Source organism: Ictidomys tridecemlineatus, chromosome 6 (assembly GCF_052094955.1).
Source record: "Ictidomys tridecemlineatus isolate mIctTri1 chromosome 6, mIctTri1.hap1, whole genome shotgun sequence".
NCBI lineage: Eukaryota > Metazoa > Chordata > Mammalia > Rodentia > Sciuridae > Ictidomys > Ictidomys tridecemlineatus.
In genome coordinates, this window is record NC_135482.1 from 49,821,195 (window position 1) to 49,847,202 (window position 26,008).

At 39.8% G+C, this 26,008-nt stretch overlaps 1 protein-coding gene across 5 annotated transcripts in view; it reads right to left on the bottom strand.

The window, feature by feature from the left end:
• Positions 1 to 5,445: 5,445 nt before the first annotated feature.
• Positions 5,446 to 26,008, bottom strand: part of Tbc1d30 (TBC1 domain family member 30) — an 87,382-nt gene continuing 66,819 nt past the window's right edge. For 3 of the 5 annotated variants that reach the window (XM_040280376.2, XM_040280374.2, XM_040280377.2), the window contains 5 exons: positions 20,231 to 20,343; positions 15,643 to 15,782; positions 12,843 to 13,049; positions 12,614 to 12,673; positions 5,446 to 9,720 (listed from right to left, as the gene is read on the bottom strand). In XM_040280376.2, coding sequence (XP_040136310.2) covers positions 8,933 to 9,720; positions 12,614 to 12,673; positions 12,843 to 13,049; positions 15,643 to 15,782; positions 20,231 to 20,343 — 1,308 coding nt within the window. In that variant the 3' untranslated portion in view covers positions 5,446 to 8,932. The remainder of the gene's footprint in view (positions 9,721 to 12,613; positions 12,674 to 12,842; positions 13,050 to 15,642; positions 15,783 to 20,230; positions 20,344 to 26,008) is intronic. The other 2 variants (XM_040280375.2, XM_005328697.5) reach the window with 1 other exon arrangement.

The window sequence follows — 26,008 nt, forward strand, 5'->3', positions numbered from 1 at the left end:
AAATAAAATAAAGATATTGTGTCCAGCTATAACTAAAAAGAATTTTTTTAAAAAAAGGCACCCAAACAGGAAATAGGAAATATCCAAACATCCAGTAAGGAATAAGTGAAGTTTGTTTACAATGACATGATGTTATATACACAGACAATCATAAAAACAGCACACACAAAAAAATTAAAACTAACAAATGAATAAAATTGCAGAATACAAAATTAATACGCAAAAGTTAGTAGCATTTCTATATGCTAACAGTAAGCTATTGGGAAAAGAAATGAAGGAAACAATATCATTTATAATCACATCAAAAAGTAAAATATTCAGGAATGAATTTATCCAAGGAGGTGAAGGATCTGTACGTTGAAACTATATGTATTAATGAAATATGTTAAAGACATAAATAGAAAGAGGTTTTATATTTATGGATTGGAAGAATTCATATTGCAGAAATGTTCATACTACAAAAAAATTACCTACAGATTTAATGTGATCTATCAAAATTCAATGTCAATTTTCACAAAACTGGAAAAAAAATGGTCTTAAAACAGATATCAATACAACCTGATTTCAAACTATATTACAAAGCTGTAGCAACTAAAACTACTGGTACTAGCACAAAAATAGGCACATCTACCAATAAAACAGAATAAAGAATGAAAAGTGAATCTGTGCATTTATGGTCAATTAATTTTTGACAAAGATGCCAATAACGTACAACGGGAAAAGAATAGTCTCTTCATTAAAGAGTGTTGGGAGCACTGAATAGCAGAAGAATGAAATTGAATTCTTATCTCACACCATGCACAAAAATCTACAAAATAAATTAAAGCTGGGCTCAGTAGCACACACCTGCAATCCCAGTGACTTGGGAGGCTGAGGCAGGAGGATTGGCAGTTAAAAGCCAGCCTCACCAACTTAATGAGACCCTAAACAACTTAGTGAGACCCTGTCTTAAATTTAAAAAAAAAAAAAAGTTTTAAAGACTGGGGATGTGGCTCAATGGTTGAGCACTCCTGGGTTCAAACTCTGGTACCAAAAAAGAAGGAAAAAAAGACTTAAACATAAGGTGTGGAGCTTTGAGACTATCTACCAGAGGAACACATATGGGAAAGCTTAATGACATTGCTGTGGACCATTTGGATATGATCCCTAAAGCACAGGCAACAAAAGCAAAAGCAGACAAGTAGGGTTACATCAAACTAAAAAGCTTCTGCACAGCAAAGAAAACCATCATCAGAGTAAGGACTGGGAAAAAAATATTTGCAAGTCATATATTTGATAAGGGATTAATATCCAAAGTATATAAGAAACTCAGAGAACCTCAAAACAAGAAAACAAATAACCCAATTAATAACATGCAAGGAAACTAAATACACATTTCTCAAGAATACAAATGGCCAACGTACATGTAAAGAGAAGCTCAGCACCACAAATCACCAGGGAAATGCAAATCAAAACCACTGAGAGAGCATCTCACACCTGTTAGAATAACTGTTATCAAAAAGATGAAAGTTGATGAATGTTGGCAGGAGTGCAGAGAAAAGGGAACCCTTGCTGTTGGTGGAAACATGAATTATTGCAGACATTATAGGGAAACTGTGTGGAGGTTTCTCAAAAAACTAAAAGTAGACCCATACCAATAGGATCCAGCAATCCCACTTCTGGACATTTATCCAAAGGATTTGTTATCAGTATGTCAGAGAGATGTACACACCCATGCTTACTGCAGCTCTATTTATAATAGCCAAGATACAGAATCATGCTCAGTGCCCAACACAAGAAGATGGATATGGAAAATGTGGCATATTTACACAATGGAATAGCATTCAGCCTTAAAAAAGGAAGAAAATTCTGTCATTTGTGAAATGTGGATGTACGTGAAGGGCATTAATGCTGAATGAAACGCGCCAGGTACAGAAAGACCAATACTGCATGATTTCAATCCATACAGTTAACTCCTGGAAGAGGCTGGGAGTAGCAGAAGTGAGGAGATGTTTGTCCAAGAGTAACAAAGTTTCAGTTAGACAGGAGGAGTGAGTTTAAGATCTATTGCATGGCATGGTGACTGTAGTTAATAATAACATATGTGCCATGGCTGGGGTTGTGGCTCCGTGGTAGAGCACTTGCCTAGCACATATGAGGCACTGGGTTTGATCCTCAGTACCACATAATTAATAAATAAATAAATAAAGTTATTTAAAATAATAATAAGTATTCCAAAATTGGTAAGATAGTAAGTTTCAAATATTCTCACCACAAAGTAAGTATTCAAAGTGATGGATAGGTAGACTTGATTCAATCATTCTACATGTCATAATATTGTACCCCATAAAATCATACAGTGATAATTATAATAATTTGTCAGCTTATCATAAAAAAAATTTAAGATAGTATACTATAAAATAAAAGGCATAAACTTGAAAAGTTACTGGATCACTCCAGACCCTACGTTGCAGATCCCCAAACCCACAATGAAGCAGAGAGGACTTGGGGGGAAATCCTTGTTTATTGACACTTGGCAATGATTTCACTCAATTTAGGAACACTGTGAAAATATGAACAAGATGATGTGCAGGTTGTTGGCTGAGAAAATTATAACTCACGAATTATTTATATAACTATTAGATCATAATAGATCGTAAGAGAAAATGTTCCTGCTCTTAGCAGAAGCACATTCTGCTCTCAAGGTCTGTCCTCATGCCCCATGCCATCTTTACTGTACCTATTTCTCTTTCTATATTTGCACCCACTTTCAGGCCTTTTCCTTCCTGTTTCAAATCTGGTAAAATTTAGTCTGTTTCCATGAAGAGCCCAGGAATGGCGTTTCTTTGCCCATGGGCTAGCCTATGGGTCAGTCACAAGGGCCAGGAGGACGGAGCCTGCTGAGTGACTCAGCTCTGGCCCTGTGCTGCAGAGCCATCGACCTCACCAGAAGTATGTGCACAGAGGTGGAGGAGGGCTGGATCCCCCAAGCAAAACCAGGGCATTGTTGCCAAAGGAAGGTAGAAGATTGTCAGCAGCAAAGACAGCAGATGTCCACAACAAACAACATGAGACTGAGATTTTTCTCATGTGGACATTGAATGCCCCAGGTGGTAGGTATCTTCCCCGAGGTCACACAGCTAGAAAGTGGCAGGGACTGGATTTGACCCCATTCATGTGTATGACAGGCAGAAGGAATGGGGGGTGTTTTGCAGGCCAACTACAGTCTGGAGGTGCTGTAAGCAGACTGGTGAATACTCAGAGGCAAGAGGCAATGGGGGAACAGGGCATCCAGAGAGCCTCAAGGCATATGCCAAGTGCGATGGTTTGGATATTAAATTCCCCAAAGCCTGTGTACTAAAGGCTTGGTCCCCACTTGGACATGATTGGGAGTAGGTGGGAAATGCAAGAGATGGGGCCCCATGGGAGACCTTTAAGTCCCTGGGACATACCCTCAAAAGGGATCATGGGACCCATCTTTTCCTTCTTTGCTCTCTTATACTTTCTGGCCAGCAAGTAAGCATGGTTTTACTCTGCCACACTCTTCTCCCCTATGACACTGCCTCACTAAGCCCAAGAGCAACTGGGCCAATTAATCATGGACTAAAACCTGTGAAACATGAACCAACATAAACCTTCTCTTTTTATAAGCTGATTGTTTCAGGTATTTGTTGTAGTACCATGAAGCTGACTAGCACATCAGGCTGAAAAACAAAGGAAGAGCTCAGGCCCTGGTGTCACGTGGGTCCAGACTTTGCTATTTACCAGCTGATGACAGTAGAAAGGACTTAACTGGTCAGCTCACTGTCATCATCTGCCATATAGTGATCCATGCTTCATGGGACTCTTGGGGGAGTAAGAGCAATTAGCATATAGAAAGGAGTTGCAAGGTGCCTGGCCCATCAAGCTCAGAAAAGGGTTGATACTGATGTTTTGAAATAGTAGGTCACAGAAGACAACAAATGGGGAAGCTCATGGGAAAATAAGATGGAAAATTATCCATGGGCTTGATTATGCTAAAGATGTTAGCTTTTATTCTTCAGAAAATGAGACTGGTGGAAGGATTTTCACTAGAGGGATGACTTCTTCAGTTATTATTTTCAAAGATCACTCTAGCAGCAATGTGAGAGCTAGCTCACATTTCTCTCTCTCTCTCTCTCTCTCTCTCTCTCTCACACACACACACACACACACACACACACACACACACACCAGGAAGGAGGAGCTTTAGAGACCAAATCAGCCAATATCTTGATCTTGAATTTCCCAACCTTCAGAACTGAGAAGGAAATGTCTGTTGTTGAAGCCACCCAGTCTGTGGTATTTTGTTATAGCAGCAGAACTGAGTCACTCAGCATCAGGAGATGGCCCTCAGGGAAATGCATGGAAGCCAGTCCAAGCAGTGCCCATTCAGTCCTCAGTACTGTGAGCACAGCCTGCCTTTGTGGAAGAACCACACAAACATTCTGAATCCAGCCACCATCCAGTGGGAACCCCCAACCCATGCACAGCTGCATCCCATTGGCTCTGGAACTCCCAATTTTGCTGACTTAAGTCAAATTCCTGGTGTTGATAATAAATTCTCATTTCAGTGGCCCACTCATTGCATGTCCATCCTATGGAGAAACCATAATTCAGCCAACTATTTCTCCTATTCTCACATGTTTACACTGTTTCCAAATTTCTAGTAGTAAATGTAATACATCAACTGAACATTGGAACATTTCACACTTCATTTTTCTTGGGTTCAAGATATCAACTCTTAAGCACTACTCCCCTCTCAAAAGATGAAATTAGAGTTCATTTGACAAAATTCAACAATTGTGGATTTAAAAAAAAACTTTCAAAAAAGATAATTTCCTTATGATGAAAAGTACCTGTCAGACACCCCAGCAAAATCTTAAGGATACCGTTAAGGCACTTCAACACTGGAATTTCTAAAAGGAAAAAAAAAAATTTAAAGGAAAGAAGAGAGGCATCTTCCGGGATGTAAAGAAATCTATAAACTCAATATCCTTTGCTTGCTTGTTTCTGTTTTGTCTTATTGTTGTTGTTTCATGGTACTCGGAATCAAACCAGGGCCTCCTCACCCATGCTAGGTAAGCATTCTACCACTGAGGTACAGCCCTATCCCCAGTGCTTTTATTTATTTATTTATCTAATTATTTATTTTGAGACGGTGACTTGCCAAGCTGCCCAAGCTGAGCTTGAATTTGTGATCCTTCTGCCTTCACTTCCTGTAAGTTCAGCTTTTAAGGATGGTACCATGAAGATACATATATTTTTAGATGGACACGTTTTGGATCCCCAACATTCCCTTTCTACGAATGTAACAGGAAAACAAGCAAGGCTATGTACATAGATGCATTTATGAGACTGCTCTCCCCAATGCCTCAACAATCAGAAAACCCGTTTGACAACAAAGTATTGATTATGTGTATTCTGGCAAGAACACATCACTGAAAATGGTGCTGTAGAAAAGAATTTATTGGAAAAACAGCTAAAACTAGTATGCTCAACATACATTTTTTTGCAGATAATTGTGCACACACACGCACACACAGGCACACTAGGATGTGTTAGAAATATCTATGCCAGAATATCGATGATTCCTTGTGCTTTGTGTCTTCTAAATCTTCTAAGAGATGTATTACTTTTCTGATTAGGAAAAATAACATACTTTAAATACTACCTCAAATGACTGCTATAGACAGCAAAGAAAGTAGTTCAGAAACGTAAAGAGATTCTAATGGGAGACAGCAGCAGCTGCACACTTGGTCACAACTCTCTATTCATTTAGACTCCTCAAGACCATGAAGTTCAATTGGATTCTTATTGTTCTATTTTATTAAAACAAAGGAAGAGGGTAGGTCTAAAGGATAATCTACATGTGTGCACGTATATGTTCACGCACAAATACACACACATCCTGTTTAGTTACATTTAGGAACCAGTGATTCTGCCAAGTTGAGAATGGGTCACGGATACCCTGCAACCCAGTGATTGGACTGGGGGGACATAGACCTCACTGGGCTGGTTCCCTGGTTCACGTGACCAAGTGGGAGCAGAGGAGGGAGTGACAAGAAGAGGAAAGGTCACCACAGCGTTTCATGCATGTACTCAGACAGAAAATGCAACCACCACCACACAATGGGAATTTTTATGCATATGTCTTTGTAATCAGTACAACTCTTCAGGACAAAAGAGACCAAAAAATTAAAAAAAAAAAAAAAAAAAAAAAAAAAAACAGGAATACAGGATTTTAAACAGTTACAGCCCATAGGTCAACATTACAAACTAGGTTTAGATCATCTGGAGGCTTTTTAAAGAGGACTGAGGTGCAGAATTGACTCCCAGAAAAGGTGCCGAGAGGGTAGACTTATCTAGAATAAAGGAACTGCTAATCATTAAGAACTTCTGGTGTTTGCATACAGTCCAATACGTGGGGAAGAGAGCAAGTCCGTACTGGTCTTGGTACATGCTGAGTGGTAGAGGCTACTGCACATTTCTTTATTTTCTAAAGTAGGCAAGACTCGTAAGTTGGTGGATTCACATCGTGATTACTTGGTACCAGGCATGCATGTTTTATTGGTAGAGAGTGCTTTAACAGGAAAACTGCTGGATTTAAAAAATTCTGACAAGGTCAGTTTTACCTCAAAGGACTGTCACCCTTCCAGTTGCTCATTCATCCAACCAATAGTTATCCCAAACCATGTGCCAGCTTATCTGTCCTCTCCTCAGGAAGGCCAGCCCCAGAGTGAGTGAGAAGAGACCGTGATAGGGCCAACACTAAGATAGCCGGTGGACAGCTCCCCCTCACCACCCGTCAACCCCAACCAGGAGACAGCGATCCGACTCCTGAGAAGAAAGAACAATTCCCTGTTCAAGCTGAACAACCTTCAAGGGGAATGTGACCATTGTGAGGCATGTGGGACTGGGGGGAGGGGAAAGAGGTGGAACCATTCTTATCTGCAAAACTTAACAGATGGGAGAAAATCATGCCATTTACTTAACTTTGTTAAATGCAGTGGGTCTCAATTCCTGGGGGTGGTAGGCAAAGTCAGCCCGACTCTCCACCCACTCCCTTCCCAGGGAAACAAACAGGCTGTGGGTGTAGCTGCTTGCTAAGAAGCTGCATGCAGATGGCACAGACTCAAGGCTCAAACTGCAATCACTTGTTAGTCATGCTTCCCATCTTCAGTTCCTTTGGGAGTAAAAATACCACAAAGGGGGAAAAAATGGCTTTTCTCATGGTATATGTCATTCTTACGTTTTCTGTTTTTAAAAGTCCACATAACCACACTCTATCTTATTATAAAAATCAGTACCTCTCCTAGTTAAAAAAAAAAAAAACCTTCTCTACAATTATAGCTTTGGCTTCAGAATTAGCAAACCAATTAGATCAAATTCATATTCATGGCATCAACAATATTCCTGTAAGCATGCCAAGGTCTTTCAGAGGTGAAGATAAAGATGTCAATCCATTCTTCCAATGCTGGTCAGGAGAAGGGGATTGAGGACTGATCCATTTGTTCAGCCAAAGGGTGGGGACGTGAAGCATTTTAAAATGAACTACCTTTTCAGGGTAAAGAGGTCAGAGCTGGTTTTTTGAAACATCATCACAGGACCTGAACATCTAGAGAGAAGTCCTTGGAGCCTTGGAGTCAGGAGAGAGTGTGAATGGCTTCCCAGTCTTGGTTGGTTCAAGCTCTGTAGTCAGTGTTATCTGTGCACAAAGAGCACTAAGCCCACCTACTGCACTGGCTAAGTTTCCACGTGGCTAAGTCACAAGGAATACCGAAGTATTTACCTCGAGTAAATTGAAGTGCTATATCACCTCTGTGTGGCTCAGAGTTCCCAAATGCATAGTGGAGACAAAAGGTGCTATCTCTGACCCACTGGGACCAGGGCAGGAGTGGAGTGGGTGAGAGAGAGCTAGAAAGCACTGGGTCCTTCTCCAGAGAAAGGCGGCAGTGTTCAAGTAACAAAGTACTCCAATCCAAAAAAAAAAAAAAGCACAAAATTCAAGTAACAGAGTCGCAGGTGCTATGTTCTGGCTTTTGAGCAGAGGCTGTGTGCACCTGCCATGGAGAGCTGGTAGGTAAATGAGCTGCATGGCTGAGGATGCAGAAGCTCCTCCCTGCAGAGCCATTGAGTCCTCTGTACCACTGAGGACTCATGCTCTTCCGGAGAGGAGAAAATAAACCTGGGGTGGGGAAGCTGAGTGGAATTAGCAAGCAGTTCAAGGTGACTGTTTAATGCATATTAACTTCTGTTCTCTGCATATAACCTTCAATTTGGTTATCAACCTAAATTTTAACAGATTAAAGGTTTTCTTCATTTGGCAGTAGAAACAGAAAAGTTACCAATTTTTCTCCTATGCTTTAGTGTAAGAATTAAAAAAAAAAAAACAATTTGGAGACAGGTACTGAGGGAAAATCCACACGCACAAAACGTCCCCTCCACCACCCCCAATAGAGCAGGAAGAAGAAAATCAGGAAGTTTTTGTAAATGAGAAACTTATTTTCTTTTTACAGTTTTTCTGTTCTAGCAAACTGGTGTGTGCATGCTTGGGTAACACCTAGAGAACTGGAAGGTTTTGGGGTTTTTGTCCCAGGGATCCTGAAAGGCCCTCAGGACAGGACAAAAGAAGTCTTAACAGTCTAGATATAATCTTTTCTAAATAGCTCACAAGGAAAAATTGGGAAAACTTCACACTTTAAAACCACAATATCAATTCTGTCATGAAAGTCCACTCCATCAGTTCTCCAGTGGAGAGAAAACATCCCTACTCCAGTTCCATCATAAAACTCTCCATTCCCAGTTTTATGGAATGTTGTTGCTCATCTCTGAACCTCCTTATTCAGCTTCACTGGCAAATGAAACCGGACGGGTGCAGCTGGAACCCTTACACAGCGCGCAGAGGCGAGTCCAGCACGGTGGCCAGGAGACATCATCGTTTTTTAGTGCCACTATTCCCGCCGCTGGATTTGCTGAAGCTCCTGCTCATCTGAGGAAAGTGCATGGTTGGGGTTCTTTCTGTTGGACCATATAATCCCAAGTTCCTGGCAGTGGCTGATTTCCTCAGTGGCTTCACACTGGGGAAAGGGCTAAAGATGGGGGTTTTTGAGTGGCTGCCTTGGGGAGGTTTGCTGGTGGCTTTGATTTCTCCGGGGGCATCAGGTAGCTCTGGAACATGCCGTTGGCAGGGCGGGTGCACCTTGGGCTCAGTTTCAACAGCAGCATCCCTTTGGTTCAGTTCCAAGGCTTCTAACTTCACCTGAACCGCAGACACATCGACATCGGCGTCCCCGAACACGGGCTCTGGAGACTGTCCTTCAATTGTCCTACCGATGCCACCTTCAGAGCTGCTGCCTTCTTTTGCAGCGGGGGCTGCACACCTGGAGGAAAACTCCTCTGATGCCCCCAGGCTGTTGGTCTTACAGCCCTCGTTCTGCTCCTCGATCAGCCCTATGGTGTCCCCACAGCCCTGGTGGCTCTTGCTCCTCGGCATGTTCTTCTTGTGGACTCGGATGTGAGTTCGCCATGGAGAGTTGAGCTTTGTTTTAAGATCTTCATAGGGGACAGGAGACAGTTTGCCTCCTGCATGACCAGGGATGTGAATGACTGCATTCTTGGCAGCTCTGTTCGTCATTTTCATCTTCTTCCCTAAAAGGAGGTGGTTTATAACTGGAGAATTGTTTACCTGAGATGGGAGAATGCTGGTCACTGGTCCTTTGTCTGAAAGAAATGGTGAAAGGCCGTTTGAAACACACTGCAGAGAAACACCCCCCACCTCTAGAGTGACCACACGGAGGTCTTCCCCGAGCCCTTTCCAGAACCATGTGACCGAGGGCAGCAGAAACTGAATTCAACCCTAGTGTCTGGGGTGCCCATTTCCCTCCTGTCAAAGAGGCAGAAACTGGAGGGGGAGGATACAAAAAATAAATTAAAACTACAGGGACTTTGCCGAGCCATCATTCCTCATGACAGCCCAGACTCTCTAATGTCTTTTACAGACAGCTTTTGCTCTCAGGAACAACCTCAGAGGTCCTAGATCTGGAAAACCTTGGGAAAAACTTTTTTTTTTAAATAATTCGACAAACATTATGACCATATGGATAATCAGTTGTCAGCTTCTTCGAGGTAAGAAGAGAATGCACAGCATATTATGAAGTGAGAGAGATGCTAAGAAGGTAGCAAAACTGCAGTGGAATCACCGCTGCCAAGGTGAAAAAGCACTGAGGGGTTTTGAGATGAAAACCTAAGGATAAAGAGCCACTCCTGTGTCTCAATGGACTTTGACAGCCAACTGCAAACTGGAAAGCACCAAGAGCTTTGTTCTCCTGGAGAGCACTGTGGCTAGCTAGTGTGGTACCTCCTCCAGAGGCTCTTATCAAGTTCCCTTTCTGATACAGTATTAAACACAGAAGGCCCCAGGAAGGTGGTAACAGCCAGAAGTAGTCTGGAGAAGGTCCCTCCATCTGTGTATGGACATCCTTCTACCTTGACATCCACATCATCTGGCTCAATTCTCTCCACTCTTCTCTACTGTTGTCATATACCTCTGGTCACACCTCAGTCTTTAATGAAAACTGACAACTGTCTGTTCTTCATCTCATGTCCTACTTACCGCAACAGTTTTGTTGTTGTTGTTTTTAATGTCTCTGGGTTTTTTTGTTTGTTTTGTTTTGTTTTTTTTACTGTCTCTGTGACTGGCCCAACCATTACCTATTCTCATAGTTCCTCAACCTCTCCAAATCCATCTTAAAGCTTATTACCCAGCTCTGCCTTACATGAAAAATATTTAACTCTAATATTCCTCTCTTTGACTCTTCTAGCTCTTAGGCCCTCAATCTAATTATACCCGGTACTGAGCCACAGAGACTTCCGGTTCCTGGATACCTCGGTCTTCTCATAATCTCTCATGTATCTTTGTCTCACTTGCACCCCACCCTGCTAGAAACCAGACTGATCTTTTGACCACTGTCTCACCGGTACCCCACAGTCCAGACCTCCCTTTGCCTCTATCACACATCCTGACAAAACTCCCACCCTCAATCCAAATTCCTCATTTTCCTTCCTGAAACAGAGCCCTTCAAATTCATGACTTTCTATTTTGCTGGGTCCTCAATGATGCCAAACAATCTTTTTCTTTTCCTCTACCATTCCTTTCAACCCAAATCTTCATTACTTTCCTTAAGCTCCCCCTCACTCCCAACCCACAACTCATTCCAGCAAATAACAAATAACCCCCAATTTCTCCATGAAAGCAAAACTCTGAAAAGGCATCAATTTCCTATCCTCCCTAAACCAGGAAGCTAGAACTGCAACCACCTCTTTCCACTAAGTCTCAGAAGCTGCAGTCTTTTGCCTCCAGGTGAGGTTCATCACTCCTCCTGCGTGGTTAACCATATCATGTGTCATCTCCTCTAAAGCCTTGCTACTCAGAGTGTGGGCCCTACCCAGAAGCAGCACCCACATCACCTAGGAGCTTGTTGGAAATGCCTAATCTCAGCCGCCCTCCAAACCTACTGAAACAGGAGAGCCCCAAGTGGTTGATATGCACACTAAGTTTCAGAACCAATGCTGTAGAATTTGGCATCTGAGCAAGAATCCTCCCTGCGGAAGAACCACATAAACCATGATCTAGAGCAGGTAACAGTAAGCTTTTCCTGTAAAGGACCAGATTGTAAATACTTTAGCCAAGGTAGTGTGAAAGCAGCCTCAACATGTAAGCAAATGAGTGTACTGGTGTTCTAATAAAATTGTATTCATAAATACAGGCCATGGGCAGGATATGGCCTGTACACCACAATTTTCTGACTCCCTGACAAAAGCACAAGTCACTGAATCAATTTAACATCCAACAGCAATTGTTCACTATCCCACCCAAAGATCTGTACAGTGCCCTGAAAAAGGACTGCATGATGAATCAGAACACCTCGGCTCTAGCCCTGGCCTGACCGCTCGTTACAGCTGTAAACCCAGGACAACTGTTAAGGCTTCCTCAGAGATTTAAGAAAAAATAAGAAAACAGGTGTGCCAGTGTTTTAAAAATTAAAATAGTATCATTGCTAGTTTCCTTCATGATTGCTTTCTTAATGCTTCAAGTGCAGCCTCTTCCTCCTGATAACTGGAAGGTGAATTCAGTTTTTGTGCCAGAGCAGTCACATGCTCCCAAGCCATTTATATCGCAGTTAATTCTGGGCAGACATCAATTTTCATTGGGATATTCACTTACAGTAAGAAAACCCATTCCCAAATCAGCATATATTAAACAATAAAGCAGATTTCTGAGATTTGGAGAATTAAAAAAAAAAAAGATGAAGCCTGACAATCCTTGGAAAAGAGCATTTCCATCTGCATTATAACTGTTCGATACATTCCCCAGACACTGCTAACTCATCAATGGATGCTTTTTTTTTCCATTTCCCCTGATGACAACATCTGCTATATTACTACCTAAATGACTAGTGTATAGTTTAATTTACCAGCACACCAATGACTAAATTCTATTTTCAAATGCATGAAATTCCTAAGATTCCTCAAGTCCAAGGATTGTGTGACTTTGCAACATTCTCATCATTTGTAAAACCCCTCTCCACAAGCCCACAGAGTAAAGATGTAGTACCATTGACTGCCTGCTTCTCAGGGCCTAAAAAGAACCCATGGTCTTTTTCTTCTTTAGAGCCTGATAAAAAAAAAAATTTTAAATGAGATGCTAAATATGCTATTGTGTCTTGTCAGCTAAGTTCACGGAAACTGAGCACCAGTTAGTAATTCTGAGGCCCTCCGAAGGTTTCTTGTCCTTTGTTGCACAAGTTGAGATGGAACTGAAACTGACTCAAAGAATCCATTACCTGCCCTGATGTACACCTGGTGGACCTGCTGCTGCTGCTTCTTTTTGATCCTCGAGTATTGCCGCTTCAGGGCGCTGATGTCTGTGGTCATGCGTTCCATCATCATGCTGTTGAATGCCGCGTGGTATTCACTTCGACAGGAGTTGATGGCTCCTGGACTCAGCTCTGCAATGTTATTGGATTTCAGACTCTGCTCCTCATTTGGTTCTGCGCTCGGGGAAGACACACAAAGAGCAGGTCAGTGGAGAGGAACCAGGATTAAATGGGACTTAATTACACTAAAACACAGTATAGTATTTCAGGAAACTGTAAACCTCAAAAAAATGACTAGATGTTGTCCAGTCCTTATTTACTTATTAGCCGAAATCGAAATGAGCTGTGTGGGTTCATTGATTTTGTTACCACTTTGTTCATTATACAGACATAAAACAACTGCTTCCAGATAAAAGTCAATGTGATTTTCTAAAATCCCCTTAGAAAGATATACCACCAGATGTCTAAAATCATTGTGCAGATTTCCATACAACTGCAAGAGGATTTATAAGGGATTGACAGCTTCTAGAGTTTAGACATTCATTAAGAGTACATCTTCCTTAAATTAAAAATACACTGTACCTGCTAGAAATGAATGTTTTGTTCATTTAGCAAACACTTCCTGTCTACTATGCATGTTACGTGATGTGGTGTCTGCTCCTGTGACATCGACAACTTGCAGAGTTGTCCCTTAAATAAAATTGTGATTATATCCAAATTGGTTTCTAGACATGAAATCAATATTTTAAACTAGTGCTCAAGTTTCTGGCTGTGTTTCTATAATCTGGACCTTTGGCTCAGGCAATTACTGTAGCGAGAAAACACTCACAGTCTGTGCAGGAGAGAGAGAAGCAGGCTTTCCTAACACAATATGTCAAACTGAACTGGGAACCACCTAAAATAAGACTGAGAGATTTCAGCTATCCTAATATCTGCTGAGAATGTCTTTCAGATAAAAGCTGAACATCTCATAGATTCCCTTCTCTTCCTAAAAGAGAAGAAAATTAAAAGGGGAACTATTAATTTGAACAAAGTCAATAATAAAGACTAATGATAAAATTTAGGAGAAAATGATAGTGTCATCCTGGAGTACAAAAATGCACAGACAGAAAAACAGAACAAAGGCCCAGACTACAGAAATATAGTCAAAAACTTATATTTAAGATAGTTCCATATCTTGAAATAAAAAGCTGAAATTCAGGTAACAAGAAAGGGGGTGGAGGACTTTACCGAAATCAAGAGGAATTTTGTTGGATTCAAAAAGATGAAAGACAGCACACACCACGGACAAACACTCAAAGCAGTGTGAATGCAGCCATTAGGCAGGTTCAAATGCAAAACAAGCTGAGGCTTGGGGAAAATACACAAAACTCACACCAAAACAGCAACAGCAGCCACCACCACCACCTTCTAAATAAGAACCAAAAAATGAAAGGTGAGCCCCATGATTTCAAGAAGGCAGTACAGTGATGCACACCTGTAATCCCAGCAGTTAGGGAAGCAGAGTTCAAAGCCAGCCTCAGCACCTTAGCAAGGCCCTAAGGTCACTGAGACCCTGTCTCTAAATAAAATACAAAAAAGGGATAGGGATGAGGCTCATTGGTTAAGTGCCCCTGAGTTCAATCCCAGTACAAAAAAAGAAGGCAGTACAAAGTTAGCAGATGGCACAGAGACTGCAGAGGTGCCTCTGTCTCTGTTTTCAGTATATCTCTATCTTCTGTGAACAGAGAAAATGGACTTCCAACCAGAAGAGGTAGAATAAATATCCTAAGGAAGAGCTGCCATCAAATAGGAAAGAACTTAGTGGGGAGACCACAACTACTTCCAAAGAGCTCATTCACTGCTAATGCCCAGACCACAGGAAGTCTGTTCTGTGCAGGAAGTAAACATGACATAGCATTTGATCCAGAGCACCACATTTTAAGAGGGACATTACCAAATTATAGAACAGTAGAGGTAGATTAAGAGAATACTAAAAGGCCTGCAATCATATCGCATTAGAAATGCTTGAAGGAATTCTGAACTTGAGTCTTAAAGATAAGCTTTGGGGAATATGACAGCTGTCCTAAAAGATTTAAAGACATGTCAAGATAGAAGGGGGAGCAGACTTGTTCTGTTTTGTTACAGAGGGAAGAACTACTAGAACTGGTAGATGAAGCCTGACTCTTTGCAACTAGAAATCCTGAGCTAAGGAGAAGAATCTAGCAGAGCATCTTATGAAATAAAGAGTTTCTGATAATTCAAGAAATTAAAGTAGAGGTTACCATAATGTTTTGGGGTTAAAGATTTAGTCCCATAGGGGAAGAGAAGCCAGTCTATGATGGATTTCAATTAAACTCAGATGGATGTATTAAGCACCTACTATATGCCAGGCTTTGTTCTAAAGATCTAAGCACACAAAGTTGAATCAGATTAATGGGAAGCAACAGTCATCATAAAAAAAAGAAAAGAGGTATGTTCTGTATGCAAAACACAATACAGAGAGATCACATCAAATAATAAAGTGGATTTTGGTTTTTGTTTTTGCTCTTTTGTTGTTGTTTTTGTGGCACTGGGGATTGAACTCAGGCCTACCTTGCACATGCTAGGCAAGTGCTCTACCAGAAGCTACATCCCCAGCCCTGATTGTGAGTATTTCTAATAATTATTTTCAATGTCAATAACCAGGTTCCGGGAATTACTGAGGCACATGTAAGACCCAATGATAACTCCCCTTGTTACAGGGATCAACACATGTGATGATGTCATCAACAGCCAGCCTCTTTACCTTTCATCTGCTTTTGGTACTTCTGCAGTTCAGGTGCCAGGAGCCCACTGAAAGGTCCAAGACACCCTACTGCATCAACAATAGCATCTTCATCATCTGGGTCATTCTCCTCATCACTGTCTCTCACCTTACCATGTCGTCTTGGAAAACAGACAAGAAGAAAAAGAAACAGTCCAAGAAAATAGTGGTGATTTTCAAAGAAGTAAATACAGTCACATGGTTTAAATGACATATTTACATAATTATATGAATTACAGACTTCTTTCCATCCCTGCCAACTTCTGCCCAGTTCTTGCCCCACTTAATTCACACAAGTGATCTTTGCTACCAGTTTCTTATGTAGTCTTCATTTACCTAGGTATAAATATGCAAAGATAACTACATAGTTTAATTTTTTCCTCTTTTTGCAAAAATATTAGCATATTATACATATTCTTGTGTATCTTGTTCTTAATCATAGAAGAAATTTTTCCATATTGACATAAAAACAGATTGTACATATACAGCTTATGTTATGGAATCAAGCTGCTAATGGTACCTGATTGAGTTGTTTCCAATATTATACTATAGTAAACAATTCTGCAATAAATAATACTATACATACTGTGTTTTGCATGTATGAAAATAAATCTATGGAATAATCCATAAAGATAGAAACACTGAGGCAAAGGATATATGCATTCGTGATTTGGGCAAATACTGACAAATTGTCACAAAACATATAGTAATTAACCTCTCACAAGCAAAGTGTGTGTCTATTTCCTATAGCCTTATCAACAGAGGATATTATCAAGCTTTTAAACTTTTGTCAGAACTTTTTTTAAAATTTTTTTCCATATTTTTATTGGTACTTTATAGCTATACATGAGGGTGGGATTTGTTGTTTCATAATAATACATGCATGCAATATAATTTGGCCATCAGCATTCCTCAGTATTTCCCCTTTCCCTCACCTGGTCTCTTTCCTCTATTCTACTGAACTCCCTTAGATTTTCATAGGATACCCTCCCCTCAACCTTTCTTTTCCTTTTTCCTCTCTAGCTTCCACATATGAGAGAAAACATGCAACACCTTGACCCTCTGAATTTGGCTTATTTTGCTTAACATAATGTTCTCACATTTCATCCATTTTTCTGCAAATGACATAATTTCATTTTTCTTTATGACTGAATAAAACCTCATTTGTATAAAACCACATTTTCTTCATCCATTCATCTATTCATGGATACTTAGGCTGTTTCCAAAGTTTGGCTACTGTGAATTATGCTGCTATAAACATAGATATGCATGGATCACTCTAGTTTAATGACTTTAATTCTTTAGGCTAAATACTGAGGGTACAGTGGTTCCATTCTTAGTCTTTTGAGGAATTTTCATAGTGATTGTACTAACTGACAATCCCACCAACAGTGTAAAAGTGTTCCTTACTCTCCATATCCTCTCTAGAATTTATTATTGTTTGTATTCTTGATGGCTGCCATTCTGACTGGAGTGAAATAAAATCTCCGTGTAGTTCTGATTTGCATTTCCCTAACTGCCAATAATGTTGAACTTTTTTTTTTCATATATTTGTTGGGCCATTTGTATTTCTTATTTTTGAGAAGTATCTTTGTATAGTTCATTTGCTCATTTGTTAACTGGGTTATTTGGTTTTAGTGTTTTTTGAGTTCTTTATATATTCTAGATATTAATCCTTTGTCAGAAGAGTAGCTAAAAAAGATTTTTTTACCATTCTGCAGGTTCTTTCTTCACATTCTTAATTGTTTCCTTTGCTGTGCAAAAGCTCTTTACTTTGATGCCATCCCACTTATTAACTTTTAGCATTATTTCCTGAGCTTAGGGATCCTATTGAGAAAGTGGTTGCTTGTTCTATATAGTTTCTGGTCTAATTCCTAGGCCTTTGATCCATTTTGAGTTGATTTTTGTGCAGGGATTTAGTCTCATTTATTTATGGATAACCAGTTTTCACAGCACCATTTATTAAAACAGCTATCTTGGGCTGGGGATGTGGCTCAAGCAGTAGCGCACTCGCCTGGCATGCGTGCGGCCCAGGCTCAGCACCACATACAAACAAAGATGCTGTGTCCGCCAAAAACTAAAAATAATAAATAAATGTTAAAATTCTCTCTCTCTCTAAAAAAAAAAAAAAAAAAAAAAAAACAGCTATCTTTTCTCCAATGTATGTTTTTGGCACCTTTATCCAGAATCAGATGTCTGTGTCTGTGTATGTCTGTCTCTGTGTCTTCTGTTCTGTACCTGCTTTTATGTCAGTACCATGCAATATTTGTAACCATACCTCTATAGTATAAGTTGAAGTCAGGTATCATGATGCCTTCAGCATTGCTTTTTTGGCTTGGAATTGCTTTGGCTATTCTGAGTCTTTTATTCTTCCAAAGGAATTTTAGGATTGTTATTTCTAGTTTTGTGAAGAATGTCATTGGTATTTTGATGGGGATTGCATTGAATCTGTATATTACCTTTAGTAGTATGGACATTTTAATAATATTAATTCTGCCTATCCATGAACATGGGAAGTCTTTCTATTTTCTTGTATCTTCTTCAATTTCTTTCTTCAACATTCTATAGTTTTCACTGTAGAGATCTTTCACCTTCTGGTTTAGATTTATGCCTAGGGTTTGCTTTTTTGTTTGTTTGTTTGTTTTTGTTTGAGACTATTGTAAATGAGATGGTTTTCCTGATTTTTCTGTCAATCTGACAGATAAAAAACAATCTAAATTTCTAGTTTTACATAGTATTTCTCATAAACTTATTGATGCTTTTTGCCTATTCCTGTCATTTCATCACTTTTCAATTTGGTGGACATTTTTTTAAATTGATTTCTAATTTTTTTTTATATTAGAAATGTCCAGTCCCTATTTTGTGTATAAGTTAAAACAATTTTTTTTTACAAATCTTTTTGAGTTAGCTAATGAAGGTTTTGTTTTATTCTGTTTTGGTTTTGAGCATGAAGAAAATTATTTTTAAAGTGCTTAAATTTTTTTACCTTGTTTGAGTGAGTTAATAAGACTTTCTCAATTCCAAAGAAGTGGAGGAATTCTTCCACATTTTCTTCTGCTAATCATTTCAATTTTTTTTCCATTTAACACTTTCATCCATATGAAATTCATTCTGATATATGATACCCAATATGATTCTACCTTACTTTCCAGATTTACCATTTACTAATTAGCATATCTTTTAACCATTGTTTTTTTTTTGGTTCTTTTTAGATATATATCACAGTAGAGAGTATTTTGACATATTATATGGATACAAAGTATAATTCATTCTAATTAGGATCCCATTTTTGTGGTTGTACATGATGTGGAGTTTCACTGGTGGTGTATTCATATATGTTATGTCCGATTTAGTCTACTGTGTTTCCTATTCCCACCCCCTATCTCTTCCATTTGCCTTTTTTTTTTTTTTTTTTTTTGACCATTCTTATTTCTTCTGTGAAGTGTCTGTTCAATTCCTTTGCTGGGATTGATTGGGTTGTTGGGGGGTTTTTTGTTTTGTTTTGTTTTTTGGTGTTAAGTTTTTTTAATTTTCTATATATCCTGGAGATGAATGCTCTGAATCACAGGTGGCAAAGATTTTTCTCCAATTCTGTAGGCTCTCTCTTCATGTTCTTGATTGTTCCCTTTGCTGAGAAGAAGCTTTTTAGTTTGATACAATTCCATTTGTTAATTCTTGATTTTATTTCTTGCACTTTAGGAGTCTTGTTAAGGAAGGCAGTTTATAAGCCAACATGATGGAAAGTTGGGCCTACATTTTCTTCTAGTAGGCACAAGGTCTCTGGTCTAATGCCTAGATCCACTTTGAGTTGAGTTTTGTGCAATGTGAGAGATAGAGGTTAAATTTCATTCTGACTACATATGGATTTCCAGTTTTCCCAGCACCATTTGTTGAAGAGGCTATCTTGTCTCTCATAAATATTTATGGCACCTTTGTCTAGTATGAGATAACTCTATTTATGCGAGTTTGCCTCTGTGTCTTCTATTCTGTACCATTGATCTACATGTCTGTTTTGGTGAAATTACCATTTGTGTTACTGTAGCTCTGTAGTATAATTTAAGGTCTGGTATTGTGGGCTTCTTATTTTTCCAAATCAATTTCATGATTGCTTTTTCTTATTTCTATGAGGAATGTCATTAGAATTTTAATAGGAATTGCATTAAATCTGTATAGTGCTTTTGGTAGTATGGCTATTTTGTATTCATCTCATTCCACCATCTTTCCCTCTCTTTATGATATTTTAAATTAGCTCATCTGCTTGTGCACACTAGTTCCATACTATCTTAATTATGAGAATTAAAGTATATTTTTAAATAAGTTAGGGGCTTGCTAAATACTCCTTCAGTGTATGTTCCAAACTTCTGTGGAAAGTACAGTTTTAGAAATCCCTCTTGAATTTAAATCAAATCTTTAGGAAAGAGCCATTCCAATTTTTAAAATTAAATTACTTAAGACCAAATTACTTCGTACATATTTCCAGGTCTTAATAAATATTGATTTATAATAACAAATTGAGGTGTTAAGTCTCAAATCATGAAAACAATAAGGAAGAAAAAAAAAAAAAACTTACCCAGAAACTGAAGTGGGTTTAGCTGTGGCTGGGAAGGGTGTAATGTTGTAGGTGTACTTTTCCCTCAACTCTGCCAGTTGTGGAAAAGGGAATGGTGCCATAGAATAAACAGTCTGAAAAACAAAAGTGAAAAATGTCAAGACTGAAACAGTGGCCTGATACAGCTATTATCAAGCCCAGAAAACACTAAAGTTTCATGAGATTGAAAGTGGGAGAGATTATACTTCAATATCCTCTTTAGAGAAAATAATACTGCAGATTGAGAATCTTTATTCAAAATCCAAAATGATCCTATCTGAAACTTTTTGAGCACTAACATGAGGCCACGAGTAAAAAACTCCACACCTGACCTCATTGCAACAGGTCGCAGGCAGAATGCAGGTGTGCTAAAAATATTACATAAAATTACCTTCAGGCTATGCATACAAGGTGTATGTGACATACGTGAATACCATGCCAAGACTTGGGTCCCAGTCCCAAGATTTTTCAAGATGCATATGCAAATATTCCCAAATTTGAATCATTTCTGATCCCAAGTACTTTGGAGCAGACTACCCAATCTGCATTGAAAAACACAGCAGTTGAGTCCTCAAATCCACCCAGCTGCAGCTGGGCACTCCAACTGGTGAACAGGGGTGGGCAAATGGAGGCAGTCCGGCTTCCTCCTGTCATTTGATAGATGGGATAACTCAGAGAGCTATGGCTCCTAACACCTCTGTATCAAAGAACCCATCAATGTCCTTCATATGTAGGGCTTTTTTTTTTCAGTGCTTTGATAATTTTTGTGGACATTAATGTTAACTTTCTAGATGCAGTTAAGTCTTACACATGATCTTGATCACAAGTTTTCTCCAAAGATACCGTCTTTTCAAATGTCTGTGAATGAGTTCTAGGTGAAAATTGTTAGCTGTTATTTTTTAAAAGGAGAAAGAAAAAAAGAAAAAGAAAAAAAGTGACTAAGGCAGAGACAATCAAAAACTATGAAAAAAATAAAAAGCATAGAGAAGCATCTACACTTCACCAGAATCTCAAAACTATGTATCATAATTTCAGCAAGAGTAGTCTTACTTGCCCTCTTAGTTTTGTTAACAATTATTCCAAACATATTACTTCAATCCTTCAGGTTCTCATTCACCAGCTGTATCATCCCCAAAGCAAAGGGGACAGTAAAATATTATGACCCCAAATGATGCCCCCTTTCTGTTCCTAAAATCTCACCAAGCTAAAGGAACAACGAGAGCAAGTCTGAGCTGGAAAGTCCAGATACTTATTATCTTTCTCTTATACACACTGGAACTAGGGCAAGTTAGTGCAGTGTTATCTGGACAAAGCTACTTTCTTGCATGTACCCCAGGACAGTTGCTCTTGGGGATACTAGTCAGACAAGCAAACTAATTAAGCAAACTAAGCAAGTGATGACGTCACTGTTTCTACAGCCTAAAAAATAAAACCTCTCTTGGGGGGGGGGCGGATGGGCACCATGGAATTGAGGGCACCATGGAAAGGATGTGTGTCACTTGTCCAGCTAACCACTGCAGGACAAAACACCGCAAAGGCGAAGGAGCACTGCTTGGCAAAGCACCGTGAGAGACAGGGATGCTGTCAACCTGTTGTCACCGAATTCTTCTTAGGAAACTGGTCTTGGTACAGTCACTGATCTGTCATAAGCTTTCCCCAGTAAACCATATGTCTCCCATGCTGTGTCTGGGCACTTTTTTCTGGGCTGTCTGCAATCTACTGCATTGCCTGGGCACAAACTGAGCTATGGAAAAGACACCAGCAAATGTGTATTATTCGTAGTTTCATTTTCCCAGGATGCAAATCAAGTATCTTATGACATTTTTCTAGGAAAATATTTTAAAAGTGCTATTTTTCATTTCAGCAGGACTGCTTCTCTGAGGGCTGATGTGTTTGCTCATGGGTAGGGAAACGAGGGCTTTGAAGGGAGTTTAGTTGTGCTGCTGTTTCACTTTGTAGTTCTGTGCACTGCTGTGACAGGTCATTCTAACAGCCTCCACATCTGACTGCCCCTCACCTTTGTGGTATCCACTTACACTTTACCCTAACAACCCAAGATCTCAAACAAATAAGTGTTGGCTAAAATTCCTTCCCTTCAATTTTTTATGCTTACTGTACAAAGCTACACAGCTCTTCAGGACCACAAAAGTCATCTCTAAGTTGTCTTTTTACATATGCTACATTTTTGATTGATTATATCCAAAAGGCTGAGAAGTGGCACAAAGTGTCTCTCACTTCCAAAAAAGAAACAGAAGACACCTTGTGGCTTCCATTTAGCCTGAAGTGTGAGATTACATCAGTTCCCAAATTTTTGGACTTCCTTTCCCTCATCTGAAAAGTGAAAAGTGTGAAACTCAGGACCAGGGTTACCTCCAAAAGGAGAGGGGGTAGAAAGGTCAGGGAGAAATATTTGAGGGTATTCACCATGTTATTAATGTTTTATATCTTAAGCTGGGTGTTGGTTATGTAGGTTTTGTTATACAATTCTTAATACATTCTGTGCACCTAAAATAATTCATATAATTTTATTAATAATGTGGTCAGAGTGAATGCCCATGTTCTTTGAGCTCACAAAAGTATCCAACAGCTACCCCTGTAGAACTCTCCCCTCCTTGCTCACGTGACCACATCTTAGCTCCATGCACTCCTTTGAGAGGAAGAAAAAGATGTGAAATTCTCTCCTTTGCACCCTAACTTTTGACCCAGAGAACAGTACCTCCTCTTGAACCTCAGTAGGAGCAGCATGTGCCCAAATATACTGACCACCATATACCAAACATGCTTCCATAGTTGGGGCAAGAGCCAACCCTCAAAGGAGAATGGGAGTGGGGAAGGGGGGCGGGAGGGAAAAGAAGGAGGGGGAAATGGAGGGTCATGAACCAAAATTGATTTCCACTCATGTATGAGTTTGTTGGGAAGAACCCAGCTACTATGTATAACTATAAAGCTCTAATCATCATCATCATCATCATCATCATCGTCATCAACCCGCCCCCTCATTCGTGTGATCTTCTTTCCTTAACAATTGAGAAACTTGTTTCAGGCATTTAAGAAAACCATACCAATCAGAATCAACTTTAAAAGTTGAGATTATTAAATAATAATAAGAAGAAGATGATTACTAAATGCTAGGAATTTCAAAATTCCTTACAAGTGAAATGTCTCGCTGAGGACAAAAAGTAGGGGGTCCAGTTAAAGATTTGCCTGTTTTATTTTTGCCAGTTTTGTAGCTGTATTAGAAAATTCCCTTGTCCAGCCTTGGGAAGGACGTTTGGAAGAGAGGAAAGGCAAATTCCTTCTGCCTCTCCTTCTCCCATCCTGCCCAGGGTGGATGGTCTCCGTTCACTAGAGCTGGACACCTGGCCAAAAAGGAAACTAGATCCACTGGGCATTCAGTCCCTTCCATTAAAGGCTTTCTCTTCTCGATTATTTACTTGTAGTTAGTTCTTTAAACAAGTAATCAGTGTTCCTGAAACAAACTTGTTTATAGTTCTTCACGTACATTCACTCACTTCCTCGAAGGGCTCGTGTGTCTGAGGCAGCACTGTCTCATGAGCCTAAGTATCCCTGGCACAACCTGCAGCACTCAGGGTACACAAAAACCTCTAAGCTTAAACCTGGGGCGGTGGCGCATGCCTATAATCCCAGCAGCTTGGGAGGCTAAAACAGGAGGATCCCAAGTTCAAAGCCAGCCTCAGCAAAAGTGAGGCACTAAGCAACTCAGTGAGACCCTGTCTCTAAATAAAATACAAAATAGGGCTAGCGGTATGGCTCAGTGGTGGAGTGTCCCTGAATTCAATCCCTGGTACAAATACAAAAAAAAAAAAAGAAAGAAAAAGAAAAAAGAAAGAAAAGAAAAACCCTCTAGGCTTCCAATTTATAAACTGAAGATTTTATAACAGATTCCAAATCTCTTAGAGCCAAAATATGTATAGTAATAGAATGCTAGGGTTCAAAGGAATTTAACATAATGTAATTCAACCTCGAACCCACACAGAAGCTTCTTCTAGCACATCTCCAACAGATGGCCTCAGAGGCGCTGCCTAAACACTCCCAGTGATGGGCACACACTAATCTGCAGGACAGATGGTTTTAATTCTTGACAGAACTAATTAATCAAACATTGTCTCTCTATTGAATAAGTATCCACATCCTTGGGATTTCTACCCAATCACTGACGGAAGAAAGCGAACAGTATGGGTCCAAGGGCATGTCTTGCCTCATATCACGTGAGAACTGCCTTCAGATACTAGAAAATCACTCACAAGCACTTTGGGGTGACGTTTCTCAAGCACCTACAACTCTTGTGATATTTGCATCTAACCCACATTTCTCTACATTGCCCTCAAGGAATCTACCAGAGATGTGGTGAAAAGTCCTACTGAGATTCAGATAAACTGCTTCATCGGTACTCCCCCAATTTTCCTACTTAACATTATCAATTTAAAAGAAAAAAATATAAAAAAGGTTGGGGATATAGCTCCATGGTAGATTACTTGCCTGGTATGTAAGAAGCCCAGCACCATTCCCCTGCCTCCCCACGACCCTCCCCCCAAAAAAAATGGAAACAGCTAATTAAAGGAGTGATCTTCAGGAGATAACCCAGCATATTAGTTTATATACAATATTTAGAACAGAAAGAAACAGGAAAGCCCAAAAGAGAAGAATCCTTTCATATCTTTGCATTCAACCCACAATTTTCATCTGGAGCAATTTCAAGTTTGTTGGAAGATTTGGAGTCTATCATAGCCAGATCACAATCATTGAATTTTTTTTTAAGTAAATTCAGAAAAGAGTAGCTTAGAATGGCATTCACCATTTCCACCCCACTCCTGACCCTTGGGCACTAGGTCCTCTTTCCTCCTCAGCCCCTGTGCACACCCTTCTCAGGGCACATACCATACTATTAAAGGAGTCTATATGCCTCATAAGGATAGACCCCATATCTTCTCCCCATATGTATCCCCAGCATGTGGTACAGTACCTGACAACTAGAGATGCTCAATAAATATTTGGAAAAGCTAATGCAGAGCCTAGAAAATGTGGCTGGGGCATTGATTTTACAAAGAGTATCAAGAAATACAGATGGCTTTAGAAAGTAGAACAATGAGGCAATCAAAGCAATAAGTATAGACAATTACTCAGGCAGCCAAGTGCTGATGACTGTATTGGGACAGAAGGAAAGAGAAAGGAGGGTTGTCACCTATGAGTTTTGTTTAACCAAGTGAACACTGATTTTAAAAGAAAAAGCAGAGCCAGGTGAAGTGGGACATGCCTGTAATCCCAACAGCTCGGGAGGCTGAGACAGGAAGATCGTGAGTTCAAAGCCAGCCTCAGCAATTTAGCAAGGTGCTAAGCAACTCAGTAAGACCCTGTTTCTAGATAAAATACAAAATAGGGCTGGGGATGTGGCTCAGGGTTTGAATGCCCCTGAGTTCAATCCACAGTATCCCTCCCACCAAAATAAATTCTCTGTTCTATTTTTTTTTAAATGAAGAGAAAAAAGAAAAAGTAGAAAACTAACCACAGACTCTCAATGAGCAGTTCTCGTAAAAGGCAAAGTGCTAAGCACAGTCCATGTCCTCAAAGAAACTGCAATACAATTGAGGAAATGAGAGCCATCTTGAATCAAGGCAGAAGATGAGGAAAGCTTTCAAGAGGCACAAATAAAATACCCAGGGAGATGGGAGACGATTTTGTTGAAACTGAGAGAAGTTTCATAAAGGATGACAGCCTCTGAGCTGAACTTCCTGCAGGAAG